Source organism: Scyliorhinus canicula, chromosome 18, assembly GCF_902713615.1.
Source record: "Scyliorhinus canicula chromosome 18, sScyCan1.1, whole genome shotgun sequence".
Taxonomy (NCBI): Eukaryota; Metazoa; Chordata; class Chondrichthyes; order Carcharhiniformes; family Scyliorhinidae; genus Scyliorhinus; species Scyliorhinus canicula.
In genome coordinates, this window is record NC_052163.1 from 86,423,355 (window position 1) to 86,440,647 (window position 17,293).

Below are 17,293 nucleotides of genomic sequence, written 5' to 3' on the forward strand. Positions count from 1 at the left end.
CTTGAAATTTCTGAATAGCTCCCTGTGTAAACAGGTTCAGAATGTGTTGGGATGCCAGATGACGTTTTTCAGTACCTCTCCAAATCACCAACTGGTGATGTTTGGGGAAAACAATGCACTTTTTTCTCTCAGGGTCTAGTACCTAACCCCAAGTGTATGCCCTCCTCCCCCCCCCCTAGTCATAGTTATGTCAAAAGGATTTGCTTCAAAGGAAAGCTATTCTTTCCGTAGTGATTTACTCTGCTGACAAAACCAATCACAAAGACCTGCAGCTTCTGGTGTGTGCAAAAGAGGATTAATTTTGAAAAATATATTTTTACTAAGGTATTTGAACATTTTTATTATAATAATAACAATGACGTAAACATGGTATAAAAACATTACCACCCCCAACCCAATCTTCACACACCCCAACCATTAAGCAACAATCCGGCCCTCTTAACCCCCCCCCCCCCCCCCCACGGAATACTGCTTCTGCTGACATTTTAATTTTCCCCGAGAAAGTCGACGAACGGTTGCCACCTCCGGGTGAACCCGACCATTGACCCTCTTAAGGCGAACTTTATCTTCTCGAGACTCCTTCTGCACTGTATGTTCTATGAGACTGAGAAACCCAGCCATGTGTATGAACCCAGGTCTCTACACTCGGGGGCTTCAATTCCCTCCACATTCGCAAGATCCGTCTCCGGGCTACCGGGGAGGCAAAGGCCAAGACGTCGGCCTCTTTTGCCCCCTGAATTCCCGGCTCTTCAGACACTCCAAAGGTCGCTACCTCCGGACTCGGCACTATCCGTGTTTTCAGTACCGTGGACATTGCCTGAGCAAAACCCTGCCAAAACCCTCCAAGCTTCTGACATGCCCAAAAAATATAGACATGATTTGCTGGGCTTCCCGTGCACCTCGCACAACTATCCTCTACACCGCAAAACTTGCTCATCCTAGCCACTGTCATGTGTGCCCGATGGACTACCTTAAATTGTATCAGGCTAAGCCTGGCACATGATGAGGAGATATTTACCCTGCTTAGGGCATTCACCCATAGACCCGCCTCTATCTCTCCTCCTAGCTCGTCCCCCCACTTTCCCTTAAGCTCCTCCACCGGAGTTTCCTCCGTCTCCGAAAGCTCCTGGTGAACATCTGAAACCTTCCCCTCTCCCACCCAGGTACTGGAGACTACTCTATCTTATATCCCCTGTGGCGGCAGCAGCGGAAAGGCCGGCACCTGTTTTCTCAGGAAGTCTCGCACCTGCAAATACCTAAACCCATTCCCTGCTGGCAATTCAAATTTATCCTCCAAGGCTTTCAAGCTGGGAAAGCTCCCGTCTATAAATAGATTCCCCATCCATCTCATTTCTGCCCTTTGCCATCTCCGGAACCCACCATCCAGCCTACCCAGTACAAACCGATGCTCCCTCCGCTCTCTTCTATCTCCTCCATTGCCCCCAGATTCTCAGAGCTGCCACCACCACCGGACTTGTGGAGTAGCGGGCCGGTGAGAATGGAAGAGATGCCGTTATCAGTGCTCCCAAACTTGTGTCTTTGCATGACACTGCCTCCATCCGCTCCCACTTCCTAATCATGGCTATGTTTGCCGCCCAGTGGTAATTGCAGACGTTCGGCAGCACCAAGCCACCCTCCCCCTGACTGCGTTCCAGCAACACAAAGCCCGAAATAACCTTATTCACCCGCTTGAAGGAGGCCTTAGGGATGAAGATGGGGAGGCACTGAAAGACAAACAGAAATATGGGGAGGACTATCATTTTCACAGTCTGTACCCTCCCTGCCCGTGATAGCAGGAGCATGTCCCATCTCTTAAAATCCCCTTCCATTTGCTCTACCAGCCGGGATAGATTTAACTTGTGCAGTGCCTCCCATTCCCGGGCCACCTGGATTCCCAGATACCAAAAGCTCTTTCCTACCATTCTAAGCGGCAGCTCCCCAGTCTCTTATCCTGTCCTCTTGCCTGGATCACGGACATCTCGCTTTTCCCCATGTTCAACTTATACCCTGAAAAATTTCCAAATTCCCCCAGGATTCACATTACCCCATTACTTCCCCAACCCCTCCAATGGGTCTGAAATATACAAGAGCAGGTAATCTGCTAAAGCGAGATCCAGTGCTCCAACACCCCCCTTCCCCCCGAACCAGCCCTTTCCAGTTCCTAGATTCTCTTAACGGCATAGCCAATGGCTCTATGGCCAGAGCAAACAGTAATGGGGAGAGGGGGCACCCTTGCCTCATCCCTCGGTGTAGTTTAAAATACGCCAACCTCAGCCGGTTCGTACGCCCACTCGCTACTGGTGCCTGATAGAGCATTCGCACCCAGTCAATACAGCCCTCACCAAACCCAAACCTTCCCAGCGCCTCCCACAGGTATTTCCATTCCACCCAATCAAAAGCCTTCTCCGCATCCATCTCGACCACCACCTCCACTCCTCTCCTTCTGAGGGCATCATAATAATATTCAAAAGCCTTCGCACATTGGCCTCGTGTTGCCTGCCCTTTAAAAATCCTGTCTGGTCTTCCCCTAATACCCCCGGGCACTGTCCTCTATCCTTGTGGCCAGTATCTTAGCCAGCAGTTTGGTGTCCACATTCAGTAGAGAAATTGGCCTGTATGACCCGCATGCCTCTGGATCCTTCTCCCGTTTCAGGATCAATGAAATTGAGGCCTGCGACATTATTGGGGGGAGGAATCCCTTCTCTCTAGCTTCATTAAATGCCACCCCCAGCAGTGGGCTCAATATCTCTGAAAACGTCTTATAGAATTCCACTGGATAGCAGTCAAGCTTCGGGGCCTTGCCCGACTGCATGCCCTCCAGCCCCTCGATTATTTCCTCGATCTCAATTGGGGCTCCCTTCCACCAGATCCTCATCTACCCTCGGAAACCTCAACTGATCCAAAAACTGCCTCATCTCCTCCACCCCAGCCGGGGATTCAGACTCATGTAGCTGACTATAAAAGTCCTTAAACACCTCGTTCACCCCCACAGGGTCCAGGATAGTATTCCCGCCTCTACTCTTTACTTAACCTATCTCACTGGCCGCCTCCCTTTTCCTGAGCTGGTGCGCTAAGATTCTGTTTGCCTTTTCCCCGTACTCATAAATCACTCCTCTTGCCTTCCTCAACTGTTCCACCGATTTCTCGGTGGTCAACAGCCCAAACTCCGCCTGTAACCTCCGCCGCTCCTTCAGTACTCTGCATCCGGGGCCTCTGAGTATCTCCTGTCCACCTGGAGTATCTCCTCAACTAACCTATCCCTCTCAGCCCATTCGCCTTTTCTCTGTGGGCCCGTATCGAGATTAATTCCCCTCTGACCACTGCCTTCAGAGCTTCTCAAACCTCACCCGTATCATTTGATTCCAGGTAGTTCTGGATGGACTTGTTAACCCACCCACAAATTGCTTCGTCCTCTAGCAACCCCACATCCAGTCTCCACAGCGGGCGTTGCCACCTCTCCACACTAACTCGTAGATCCACCCAATGTGGGGCATGATTCGACACTACGATTGCAGAATACTTAGTATCCACCACCCCCGGTATTAGCACCCTGCTCAGAACAAAAAAGTCGATGTGAGAGTATACCTTGTGGACATGTGAGAAAAAGGAAAACTCCTTCGCTCTTGGCCATGCAAACCTCCATGGGTCTACTCCCCCCATCTGTTCCATAAACCCCTTCAATTCCTTTGCCACGACCAGCCTCCTCCCTCCCCTGGATTTTGATCAGTCCAATTCTGGATCAATGACTGTGTTAAAATTTCCTCCCATAATCAGGTTTTGTGACTCTAAGTCTGGGATCGTACCTAACACCCACCTCATAAATTCCACGTCGTCCCAATTCGGAGCATGTATGTTCACGAGTACCACTCACCATTATGTACCTACCCCATTTTTCTGACACGATTCTTCCTACCTCGAATGCCACTGGAAACCCAATCCCCCAGTCAAGCTCCAGCTTAACACCTGCTCGCTCCCCCCACTGTGCTTCTGTAAATCAGCTGAGCCATGCTGACTTGATAGCTCCCGCCCCTGGCACCAAGCAGTCTGTCTCCCCATTGTTCTCGCCCATCTCCCCCACTTGAACAAACATATTAAGAACATCACATTCCCCAGTAAACAAACATCAGAAAAAAAGTGAAAAAACAGCCACTTTAGCAAAAGAAAACCCACCTAAAAACAGAACCAGCCCCAAAGACCACCCCCCCTAACCAGCTCCCTGCAAGCCAAAGTTACCTTTAGCCATCCGAACAGCCCCTTATTACACATAACACTACTTATACAGCATAGCACAAGAAATCGTCACCACAGTACTCTCCAAGGCTACAGTGTCTTTTAGTTCGCCTCCAGTCTCTTTTCTTTTCTTTAATAAAAGCCCATACTTCATCTGGTGTTTCGAAGTAGAAGTCCCGTTCCTCATGTGTGACCCACAGACGGGCTGGGTACAACACCCTGAACTTCACCCCCTGCTTTAAGAGGGCCGTTTTTGCCCGATTAAACCCAGCGCGCCTCTTGGCCAAATTCGCGCCCAAGTCCTGATAAATGCGCAGCTCACAATTCTTCCATTTGCTCCTCCGTTCCTTCTTGGCCCACCGCAGAAGGGTTCCTTATCCAGGAATCGGTGAAAGCGTGCCACCATCGCCATCGGCGGCTCGTTCGATCGGGGCTTCTTTGTGAGGGCTCTGTGCACTCTATCCACTTCCAGGGACCGAGGGAACACCTCAGCCCCCATCAACTTCTCCAGCATGTCCGTCACATAATCCCTCGCATCTGATCCCTCACTGCCTTCAGGGAGGCTGACAATTCTAAGATTCTGCCTCCTGGACCTGTTCTCCATGTCCTCCAGCTTCTCCTGCATTCTACTCTGGAGGTCTTTCATCATCTCCACCTTGGTCTCCAGCACGGTTATGTATTCCTCGTGCTTGGACACCATTTTCTCTACCTCCTGGATCGCTCTTCCATGGGTCTCTTGATTCTGCACAACTTGACCAATCGAAGCCTTAATGGGGTCCAGTGTGTCCTTCTTCAGCTTGGTGAAGCAATTTTCGAAAAACTTCACTGGCTGCCCCGTCGACCACTTTGCCGTCTCCCCGCGGCCCTTGCTCTCCGCCATGCTTTCCCGCGTTACCGGCTCTGCTCGCGTCTTTCTTATAGGACTTTGTCTTCTCACACGGCCACTTCTGGTCCAATTCTACATACTCCGGAGGGGGATTTCTCCTTACTGTCTCACTCCTCACCGATTTATCCCATAAAATCCGGGTAAAAACGGGGGGACAAAGGTCCAAAAGTCCGTCACAGACGGGAGCTATCAAATGTGCGACCTTCTCCTCCATGGCCTCCACCACCGGACGTCCCGCAAAAGAGGATTTAAACACAATGCTGAAAGTCTATGTAGTGATATGGGTAGAGCTAGACTCGGAGGACGTGCCTGCTTGTGTAACCTCTTCTCTGATCTGACAAAGCATCGCCGGCAGCAGCTACAAACTATGAGGAAACACTCGCAAGGAAGGTCCAACTATCAAGATGGAAGGAAAATCAACTGTTCAAAACCTCAGTGGATGCTGACGGGAAGTCCCAGCAAGGAGAAAGAAACCCCTGCCTACCACTGGCCAATGTTTGATCGATGAATCTGATCAGGTCCCCATGACCAAATCTTCAGAGGCCCAGGACTGGAGTCAAAGGTTCCAAACGGTGAAAGAATTGGTGCATTCACTGTGGTTATGGCATTGTAACAACTAAATGCTCCATGGTATTCTGTGAAGTGGGCTGGGCAAGGGCACAAACAAGCCCCTTCTGCACCAATTTCCAATTCACAATGACAAGAAGTTAAACTGCTCCTCATTCCTATCCCATGGTTTATCGTGAATTCTCACCCATTCCCAAGTTGGATATATTCTGCGTCAATCTTTCAGTTAATTTTACAACGAAACAAGGTCAAATGGGCTGAAGCTCTGTTTTCAACCAGATTGTGAGTTTGTAAGGAAGAAACATACGGTTTCCTTTTAAAACAAATGATAATATTTTTGAGCTGGGGCTCTTTCTGGTTGATTAAACTACCACTGTGGACGTCTTGACACAAACTGGCATTAAGCAAGTTCAGCACTATTGTCAGAAAGTACTTCTTCATTCAGGGGACATTCCCACGGAACCTGGATAGCGGGATAGGGAAATGATAGATCTTTAAAGGAGTGGTTTTATGCCAACCGAACCTTTGCAATATCTTTTGCCCCTTCACTCTACAGGAGGTTCCTTGTTCCAAACACCATGTCCAGCTGACATGGCACCCAATTCTTCCCAGGCCATTGCCAAAGCTTCTCATGTCAGCTGCAAGGAGGGGAGAAAGGGTGGCCTGAAATCCCTGTGTCCTGCTTTCTACGGGAAAGTACTTTGTGTCTGCTTGGCTAGGTGCCTCTCTATAGTTGGATCGCCAAGATGGAGGACCGAAGGGTTGCAGGATTGGGGCCTGCTACAGTGACACTGAGTTGCAGTTCCAATGTCCTGTCTCTTTAAATAAGTTTAAGTGGTGAACAAATCAATCAATCAGCCACAAACACTGGAAGTACTGTCAAAGTTAGAACCACAGGCTCAGCGATACTTACACGTCCCATTTCTCGCAGTTTAGTGAGCATGACAACAATGGTGGAGTTGTTCTCCCATAACATGCGCCAGAAATCCTCTGTAGTCTCTGCTAAAGGACCTTGTGTGGCTATGTAGGCTTTCTGTTGTCTAGAGTCAAAAACAAACTTTGATTAGTATAAGAATGGATGAGTTATTGGAGGAGCAGAGTCGTATCTGTACAGGTAAGTGAGGGTAAAAGCTAGGTGCATGGTCTGTGGGTGCTAATTAAATATGTGGGGTAAAGAGTGAAATGAGGTTAAATGAGTGGGATGGAATCCTCCACAAGGTAAAATGCACATAGTTTGTGGAAGAAGATTAAATGGGTCAGGCAAAGTCCATGATAGAGTATCTCAATATAGGTAAGTAGACAGACAGGTAGATAGGTACAGTTAGAAATAGACGGAGTTGCGAAGATAAGATAAATAAGACTGACAGATATATGTAGGTAAATAAATGTCACAGCAAGGTCTGTGGTTAGTTAATGGGAAAGGAGAGTTAATGACTAACAATGTAGGGTCATATAATGGGTCTGTAACATAGCAGGATTAACAATTCCAAATAAAAGAATGGGCGGCACGGGTGCACAGTGTTAGCACTGCTGCCCCACAGCACCAGGGTGCAGGTTCAAATCCAGCCTCGGGTGACCGTGTGGAGTTTGCACATTCTCCAAATGTTCAGCGTGGGTTTCCTCCAGGTGCTCCAGTTTCCTCCCACAGTCCAAAGATGAGCATGTTAGGTGGATTGGCAATGCTTAATTGCCCCTTATTGTCCAAAGATGTGCATGTTGGGTGGATTGCCAATGCTTAATTATCGCTTATTGTCCAAAGATGTGCAGGTAGGATGAAGGGGATGGGGCGGGGCAGAGGGTCTGGGTGGAGTGCTCATTTAGAGGGTCGGCGTAGGCTTAATGGGCCGAATTGCCTCCTTCTATACTGTTGGGATTCTATGAAATATCTCCTTGCTGTGACATGCAGAGGTTGGCATGGAGAATCCAACTGGGGTAGGTCTGCTAAGTCGAGGAATTTCTAGTCTGGAGCTACCTGCACGAGGAGTGAAAATCCAGCCCCAACTATCAGGTTGCCCAATGACACCTGTGCAGAGAGAAAGCAAGTAAATGCGCCAGGTGAAATATTTACACAGGGCTGTTTTGCAGTTTCTGCCACTTGTATTCTGCTTTGTCTGCGAGTTAACAGAGATGGCAGGTTTTTATTTTAATTTGCACTCCGGCTATCTGGTGACTAACTGTGAAAAGATTAATCTTTCTGCTCCAGTGAGGAGCCACAAATTGAAATGTGGCAGGATTAAGTCATTTGGCAATACACAGGAAGCTCTGGGGTAGCTGGAGAATGCCCAGGTCATGTGGTCACGCAATAGCACTGTCCCATACACTGTCGGGAGCACCGTGTGAGTGCCCACCGGCTGCCAGCACGGAGAGCAGTTGTATTTGGTATGATGATAATGTTTCTTCCACAGTTGATACTTAAGTTAGGTTCCAATTGAAGGGACAGGTGGCTAATCGCTAAACTGTGGGATAACTGCTAATTGTTTTGACCTGACTATGGCTGCTTGGATAATCATATTGATTTGTTTTGTTCGTTGCTCCCCATTCTACCAGTGGCAGGTAGTGAAGCACTTCTGTTGATGAAAAATTCCTTCTCCTTCACTTAAGAGTTTTTTTTGGGGCGATCTGTCTGTTCTGCTGCCCATTAACTATGTGCTATCTACAGTTAGGGTAGCTAATTCTTCTGGATTGTTCTGAAGTCTTCCAGAGTTGATGAATGTTTTTCGGCAGATTACCCAGGAGGAAGTACTTTGCCTGCTGTTTTCATGCATATGGGCCTCGTAGCTCCATCCCCCTGCCCTGCACTGTCCTGGGCCCCGCGATACAGCTGGAACCTTTCCCAACGCAGTTGTTGCTGCCTCTTATTCACATGACTTAGACATTGGCAGCATGCATGCTCCAGGACTACCTTCATATGTAGTGGCATCTGCAGGCCAGAAGCCCCACACAGCAACTACCCCCACCCTAAATGGAACACAAACCCAGCTTGTCCCCACTCCCAAACAAAATGAAGCTGAGCTGTCCTTCCTGATGGATGGGTATGCGACATCCATCACACACTTTGCTCAGTCTCTTCAGAGGTACAGGTAACGTTCAAGGCAGGTGAACCCCTAGTTTTGCACAGACTTTGAGATCTTGTGCTTGGCTAATGCCTACAGACAGAGATACTCCCACTTTGAAAAGTCAAGAGGAAAACTCTCTTCACAGACCTGATTTTGCCTATGACATGAGTGAAAATGCTTTGCAAACTTCATGGTGGCAGAGTGGTAATGTCATTGGATTAATAACCAGGAGGCCCAGGCTGATGTCTGGGTCGCGGCTTCAAACGCCACCAGTGGAATTTAAATTTAGTGAATGAAATTCTGGATTTGAAAACTAGTGTCAGTAATGGTGACCACAACAACTATCATCAATTGTTGTAAAAAATCCATCTGGTTCACTGATGCCCTTTAGGGAAGGAAATCTGCTATCCTTACCCAGTCTGGCCTACACATGACATCAGACACACGGGTTAACTCACAACTGCCCACTGCAATGACTTAACAAGCCACTTGCTGCAAGAGAATGAGAGATGGGCAACAACCGGTGACTTTGCCAGTGATGATCACATCGCATGAAGGAATATTTTTAAAAATGATAAATTCAGTATTACAGTCCCCCATTAATTTTTCCTCTGCATCTCACCCAACAGATTAAACACCATTCCTCAATGCCAGACCCATTCCCTGAGTAACACACAATCCAATCATCCAACAAACTTCTGATGGGCAACCAATGGCCTGCGTTTGTCAGATGGCAGAGTCTCGCTTTCCACCCGTGTCGGTGGGGATGAGTGCCCCGCATCCATTTCTCAACTCAATATACATTAAATGGAGCAGGCGGGGCTTCTGCTCCTCAATCAGGAGGAAGTCCCGCCTTCGAGAGCTGTCGGCGACTCGGATTGTACAGCAACTTTCCAGTCCCTTCAACGATAACACTTCACTGGACAGAAGAGGAAATGCAGGACGCCTGAGACAAAGTCCGTGTGCTGGAGGTCCAGGTAAGTTCAAGGGGTCTAGGGTGATTGGAGTCTTGGGGAGAGGCTGGGAGGGAGGAAGGTCCAGAGGTCAATGGACCAGAAAGGGGGAGGAACCCAACTTCAGAAGGGAGCTTCTGACGGAAGTGACCCTTTCCCCATCTGAGGTCTAAATCTGTCGATTTTCGACCTTCCCAATGCATTCAGTCCCCCTGCCAGTGACAAATTGAGGCTGGGCGGGATACTTAAGTATCCAATAATTGGCCTCTCAAGAGCCTCAATTAGGGCAATGGTGGGCTTCCTGTCTGAGGTCTTGCATGTCCCAATGATGGGGGAGGGTAAAATTCTGCCGAATGAGTTTTTTGAGTTCCTCAGAATGATGGCAAGAAACTGGATTCTGAAACAACAGGAATAGCCTGGAATATGGTGTATTCAATTATCGATAAATGAGCGGGTCTGCTGATTGACTGATAGAACTGGCAACAGAAAGAATCAGTGCTGTGAGTGGGGTTGGTGCCAGATTCCAGTGATCGATAAGTCCAAAGATGTGCAGGTTGGGTGGATTGGCTATGCTGAATTGCCCATTAATGTCCAACGGTTAGATGGGGTTGCTGGGTTACGGGGATAGGGTGGGGAAGTAGGCTTGGGCGGGGTGCTCTTTCTGGGGGCCGGTGCGGATTCAACGGGGCAAGTGGCCTCCTCCTGCACTGTAAATTCTATGATTCTATAATAACCATTTTGTTGCTTTAACATTCACAGTTGCAAGTCCTTCTGCAGAGACAACTTTGAGTGAAAAGTACAAACCATCTGTGTCAATGTGTCAGCAATTGCGTCCTCTGGAAATTGCATTGTTAAAGACAGAAGAAGATCATTGGCTGAACTTTACATGGACACAGTGTCCCTTTAAAAGGCTGCTTGTTTAATTTGTCGCTTAGTTTGTTTAATTTAGTTTAATGGGCTGATGGTTGTGCTCAATGGAGTTAGAAATGGACACAGCTGGAACAGTTGGGTGTAGGGGAACAAAGGGAGGCTGAAACTCCGTCAAGCTGTTCCGAGAATAAACTTGCTTAAAGTGAAAGGCAAGCTTCAGGTGTGTTCCTTCACCCTACACAATCGTTGGTGATAACATTTCTGGGAAAGATAAACTCGTTTCTGCAGATTAACTGTGATGTGTTTTAAAGGGATTACAATTGCAAATATAAAATCTGAAAATAATATCCACAACTTCTCTGACCTATTTGCACCTTTCGGATTTCTTTAATTTACCATCAGCTTCCTCTAAGAACTTGATTTCACTGACTAGATCTCACTCTCTCTCTCTAACAAGAGGCCGTGGTGATTTGTGGTGGTTGTCCCTTTCAGGGCAATGCAGCAGAGGAGGGTAACCTGTCCTGAGGGACCAACTGGGATCGAGAGTGGGTAATCTCCCCAGGGAGTGGAGTCCTCTCTTGGGCAGAAGACATGCCGGGGCCAAATCAGCTGGTGAGCTGCTCGAGTGCAGCCGACCTCGGTTCAGTTTTTCTCGTTAATAAATACCTTTTGTGGTTCTAATGAAGTCTGTGAGTGTGCATCATTCCAGAAGCCTGGCTGAAAGGGTCAACTGTCCCACCGTGCATTGCAGTGTATTAACAAATGTCATTGTTGGCCGTGCTGTATCATTAAATAATGGTAGGACTGGAAGCACTGGGTTGTATCCTCTCCAAACTCTGTTGACTTCCTCATCACAGGGAGGAGGAAAGTTGGGGATCGAGGCACAACCTGGCCACTTCGGTGCATCCTGATAACGGTCAAAAAAATAAAGCAGCAAAGTGCTTGGGACCAAATGCCAGGTGTCCCCACTTGCCATCACTTGGTACAATGCATGTTAAAATGAACCAAGGGAAGGAAGGATATTCATTTTAAACAGGGATTTATAGTCATCGAAAAATGGGTATGGTGGGCGAGGACTGGGTGGCTCACTGGCGAAGTACATCATGTGGCACGAGGCTTTGCAGACTAGAAAATCCCAGTTTCTAGATGGGATTCTACAGTTGACTTCAGCATTCCTGATTCAAGGTCCTCTCTGCATTTGACCACTGCTTGAATACACCTCGGTGAGCAGAGGACAGCAAGGGATGGTGATGTCCTTCATGCCAAATAGCTGCTTGGAATCACAAGTAAGAAATGAGTACACTTCAAAAAGTGTTGTAAATAACTACCAAGTTATATCACTCTACAAGCCATTGGTGACACGAGTGAGAGAAAGCACAAAGGTTGTTTCAGCATTGGGTGAATTAAAAAAATGGATCTTTGCTCAGCAACAGTTTCAGTTTATAAAATCTCAGAATGACCGCCTAGAGGATCCGCACCTTTAACTAAAAGTTTATTTTGCTAGATGACAGTTTTGCCTGCTATGGAACATGTTGGGTAACATGTCCAACTTATTAATAATTGTGTGAAATCGTTTAGAATTTAAAAACACAATCTCCTGTTGCTACAACTGTGCTTCGAGCTGCACAGCAGATGGTTCCTCGTCTTGCTCTGTGAATGTACAGCGCTAATGTGGAATTGTGGCACGCAGTCAGCAATGGTGGCTTCTCCCGGGCACTTACCTGTAACCATCGATAAAGCTAGCGTTGATGTAATCAGAGCCCTCCACCCCGCGGATTGGCTGTAGACACACTCTCGTTGTCTCATACGGCATAATGTTGACAAGGCGGTTCTTGAACTTATTACATGGAAGATTGGCACTTATGAATCTGGATGTGTGAGCTTTGGAATTGGCCAGGCGCTAAAAAAAGAGTAGAAAGAGAATGAGGGCAATCAGAGGTATTGAATGAAGGCTCATCTGTGTCCATGCCATGTTAAAAGCTACCTTCTCCCCTTCCGTCGTGCCTTGATAGTCAAGCGATCTACTCTCAGTTTTTCTATTGTCAGTCTGGTTAGTTCTCAAACTAGAAGCTGGGACCTTTCTGCTCCTCATCTGAGATCCCTGTTCTGTAGAAGCAGGATTCTTTAAGGAAGCAGATAGAAACCGGATTTGAAAATCTTAGATGGGGGCGGTGTGGTCTTTACACATGTACATACGCTCTTTAAGAAGGTACTCCATTGCAAAGATATTCAGGTGCTCCATTGCGAAGATATTCAAACTTTGCTCTCTACGCTACATATTGTTTACAAGCTACTCCCCAAAGCCTGTCCACCACATACAAGGCACAAATCAGGAGTGTGATGATATACTCACCACTTGCCTGGATGAGTGCAGCTCCAACAACATTCAAGAAACTCGACACTGGCGGCATGGTGGCGCAGTGGTTAGCACTGCTGCCTCACAATGCCGAGGACCCAGGTTCAATCCCGGTCCTGGGTTATTGTCCGTGTGAAGTTTGGATATTCTTCCCATGTCTGCGTGGGTCCCACCCGCACAACCCAAAGGTTGGCCATGCTAAACGGCCCCTTAATTAGAAACATTTTAAGAGACGAAAGGTTGACACCGTACAGGACAACGCAGCAAGTTTGATTGGCACCCATTCCACAAACATTCACTCCCTCCACCACCAACGCAAAGTAGTAGAAGTGTGTACCATCTATAAGATGCACTGCAGGAACTCACCAAGGCTCCTTAGGCAGCATCTTTCAAACCCACAACCACTACCATCTTCAAGGACAATGGCAGCAGATACATGGGAACACCACCACCTGGAAGCTCCCCTCAAAGTTACTCTCAATCGTGACTTGGAAATATTCCGCCGTTCTTTCAGTGTCGCTGGCTCAAAATCCTGGAACTCCCTCCCTAACAGCATTGCGCGTGTCCCTACACCACATGGACTGCAGGAGTTCAAGAAGGCAGTTCACCACTACCTTTGCAATGGCAACTCGGTGTGGCAACAAATGCTGGACCCGCCAGTGAAGCCCACATCCTGCAAAAATGAATTTTTAAAAAGGCGACATGCCATCTACAGACCACATGTGACCCCTGAAACACATCATCCATCAAATTTTAGACACTTCACTCCTATTTTGTGCTTTTTGTTCTTGCTCACGGGTTTGTCCTGCTTGAATTTTGTATAGCTTTGGAAAGGATTGATGGATAAATCCTAAATCCATGCACCAAGATCTGCCCATACATAATTTGTGATAGATGCAGGTTAATGAGAACATTGGATTTAACCATAACATGTGGCCCCTCAGGCACCATGCGATGTACACAAGTGCTTCATGAAAATAACAGGCTTGCACACCTCAGCTCTATTGAAATGAAATGAAATGAAAATCGCTTATTGTCACGAGTAGGCTTCAATGAAGTTACTGTGAAAAGCCCCGAGTCGCCACATTCCGGCGACTGTCCGGGGAGGCTGGTACGGGAATCGAACCGCGCTGCTGGCCTGCTTGGTCTGCTTTAAAAGCCAGCGATTTAGCCCAGTGAGCTAAACCTATTGCCTGTGGGACTGAAATAATTTACATTATACTCGGAGGTGAAAACATAATTTTACTAGTGTAAGATTCATTGAGCTTAGGGTCAATTGCAATCTTTCCTCTGGGAGTAAATCAGGATTTCAGTTGTTAATGGCAAAAAGGTTGACTTGAACCCAATTTCGGAAATCACTTGGCTCACCGTTTGGCCCCAGTATAATAATCTTGCTGCAGTAATCAGCCGCCTGGATCACTGTTGGTGACAAATAGCTGGAGCAATTGGAAATCAATAATATTGGTCTTCTGTTGACTGTTTTGATTCCAGTTGACTAAACTGGTTAAATTGTTATTCCAGCTTGCTCGCGTGGTTTTGTTACTGTAGGTTTTCAGATGGCTCAGTAATCCCCCTAGTAAGCACCTCCATCCCCATATTTTCCTCCCAATGCTTCTGAGGACACTGCTTGCCTAGAAAAAGGAGGGGGGACGGGGGGGGGACGGGGGGGGACGGGGACGACATAAATCAGCCACTCCAAATAGTTATCCAGCTTATGATCAAGGCCTTCTGTGATGAAGGCTTCTAGTGTATTTCTGATCTTCGTCACTCTACCAAGGCCAACCGTACTCCTTTTTAAAATTACTCCTTAACTCTTGCCTCTTTGTCACTGTCCTTATTACCTCCTCATGTGGCTCTGTGTCAAATTTTATTTAAGAATGCTCATGTGATGCACCTTGGTGCATGTTGCTGGTGTTATACAAAAGCTATTCTAGTTATTGGTGTGTCTTGGTGAATTTATCTCTTGCGAGGTGCCAAAAGGCAACTGCCAGGTCGATCAAATTGATACTTGAATACCCAAGCTCTTCTCCCACAAACAGATATCCTTGTGCGAGCCAAACCCAATCTCAGAAAATTCTCCTGAGTGTTAAAGTAAAAGTGATTTTCACCCAGCAGCATAAACATTACTAAACTGATTCTGAGGCCTGTCCTGTGTTTCCCAAAAGGACTCATTATTCTTTGCCAAGGTGGTGTGGGGCTGGTAAAGCCCATGAACCTTCAAGAGATGGAGGTGTGGTGGTAATGTCACTAGACCAGTAATTCAAAGGCACAGGCTAATGCTCTGAGGATATTGATTCAGATCCCATCACGGCATCTGATGTAATTTGAATTCAATTAATAAATCTAGGAATATGAAGTTAGTCTCAGTAGTGGTGGACCATGAAACTATCATCAATTGCTGTAAATATCCACCTGGCTTCCTTACCCAGCCCACTCCAGGCCCACAGTCCTTAGCTGCTCTCTGAAATGTCCTAGCAAGCTACTCAGTTCAAAGGCATTAGGCATGGGCAACAAAAATTGGCCCCACCAGTGACACCCACATCTCTGGAAATAATTTTTTTTTTAAATTCACGTCTGTTAAGGTCTCAAGTAGGCCCTCAGGGAAAAATCACTATGACGGTTTTCCACGCAATGCTGGCTTCAGACCCCCAGTTGAGCCGGTCGGCAGGTTTCAGAAGCCTGCAGGGCTAGTTATCACAGCGCCAGAGACCCGAGTTTGATTTAGATCTTGGGTGACACATTCTCCCCAGTTCCACGTGGATCTCCTCCGGGTGCTCCGGTTTCCTCCCACAGTTCAAAGATGTGCCGGTTAGGTGGATTGGCCATTCTAAATTGCTCCTTAGTGTCCAAAGTTCAGGTGGGGTTGCGGGGATATGGTGGGGTAGTGAACGTAGGTAGAGTGCTCATTCGGAGGATCGGTGCAGACTCCATGGGCCGAATGACCTCCTTCACACTGCAGTGATTCTACGATATACCTGCTGTTTCGAATTGCCTTCTAAAATTGCTAACTTTCACGACCTTCAAAAGCCGTTGATAAAGCTTCCTTAAACCATGTTGCAATAACCCCTTTTCCCTAATTTTTCTTTACTTCCTGCTTTCTATTTATCTGTCACTTTCTCTCCAAACGTGCTGCGGGGCTGGTTACGTGTGGAATACATTAAAATGTGTATCTTCCCATCTCTCTTTGAAAGAATAGCGATCGGGACATTTAAAAAAAATTTTGTTTTATAAATTGTACCCAATTCATTTTTTTACAATTAAGAGGCAATTTAGTGTGGCCAATCCACCTACCTTGCACATCTTTTGGGTTGTGGGGGCGAAACCCACGCAAACATGGGGAGAATGTGCAAACTCCACACGGACAGTGACCCAGAGCTGGGATCGAACCTTGGACCTCGGCGCCGTGAGGCAGCAATGCTAACCACTGCGCCACCGAGCTGCCCTTGCGATATGGACATTTTAGATACTGCACAGGGCTTGGCTGCGACAAGGTGTCCCTATTCGAGTACAGCTCTTATTAAATAAATACTACAAGGCAGCAAATCAATCATACTCTGACCAGACAACTGTGTCTCACATTAACTGCTCCACCACATCACACATATCTTTCTTTTCACTTTGACATCCCACATTCTGCATCTTTAAGAGGAGTGCAGATTACTTATCTTCACAACGCAAGCCCACAATGTGTTTTTTTTAAACCAAAATAAAAATTTAATTTTCAGAGAAGATATTGTTGGGAGGGTGGAGGCGAGGACAGTATCATGGACTGGAAAATTGGCCATTTCTGGGTCATGCCCCAGGCTGGTGAGGTTAAAGCATTTACGGTCTTTAAGGGTCCTATGGGAGTCCAGCTCGAGTTGCCTCGCCTACATTCCAAGTGATTTGAAATCATAGAAATCATAGAGCGCTATTCTCCCAAAAGGGTACAAAGTCACTGAGCGAGCACTTTTAGCGCCGTTTCCCAGCACTGTTGAAACACATGGCTATTCAGCGCAAGTCGCGTTGAATAAGGGGCCTGAACGGGGAACATGCAGCCGAGACCATTTACAATGGCGTGCTCCGCTCGCTGGAACACCCGATTGTAGCGAGAGGTCGGGCTGTCATTTTAAATGGCACCTGATCTCAGGGGCCCCCAAAACAATCCCCGACCGCCACCCCCCCCCCCACCCCCAAGCCCGATGCTCTACGGGAGGATCCCCGTGCCCCCCTGCATCTCCCCAAAACTCACGCCGTACACCCCTGGTCTGATCGCGTGAAAAATACCAGCTTGGCACTTTGGCAATGCCAACTTCACACCCTGGCAGTGCCCTTGCCAGCTCAGTGCCACTTGCGAACCTTGCCTGGCACTGCCAGACTACCCCGGTAGTAACAG

At 47.5% G+C, this 17,293-nt stretch overlaps 1 protein-coding gene across 36 annotated transcripts in view; it reads right to left on the minus strand.

The window, feature by feature from the left end:
* LOC119952981 (receptor-type tyrosine-protein phosphatase S-like) overlaps positions 1-17,293 on the minus strand; it is a 561,150-nt gene that overhangs the window by 32,572 nt on the left and 511,285 nt on the right. For all 36 annotated transcript variants that reach the window (XM_038776673.1, XM_038776700.1, XM_038776702.1 and 33 more), the window contains 2 exons: positions 12,284-12,462; positions 6,597-6,723 (listed from right to left, as the gene is read on the minus strand). In XM_038776673.1, coding sequence (XP_038632601.1) covers positions 6,597-6,723; positions 12,284-12,462 — 306 coding nt within the window. The remainder of the gene's footprint in view (positions 1-6,596; positions 6,724-12,283; positions 12,463-17,293) is intronic.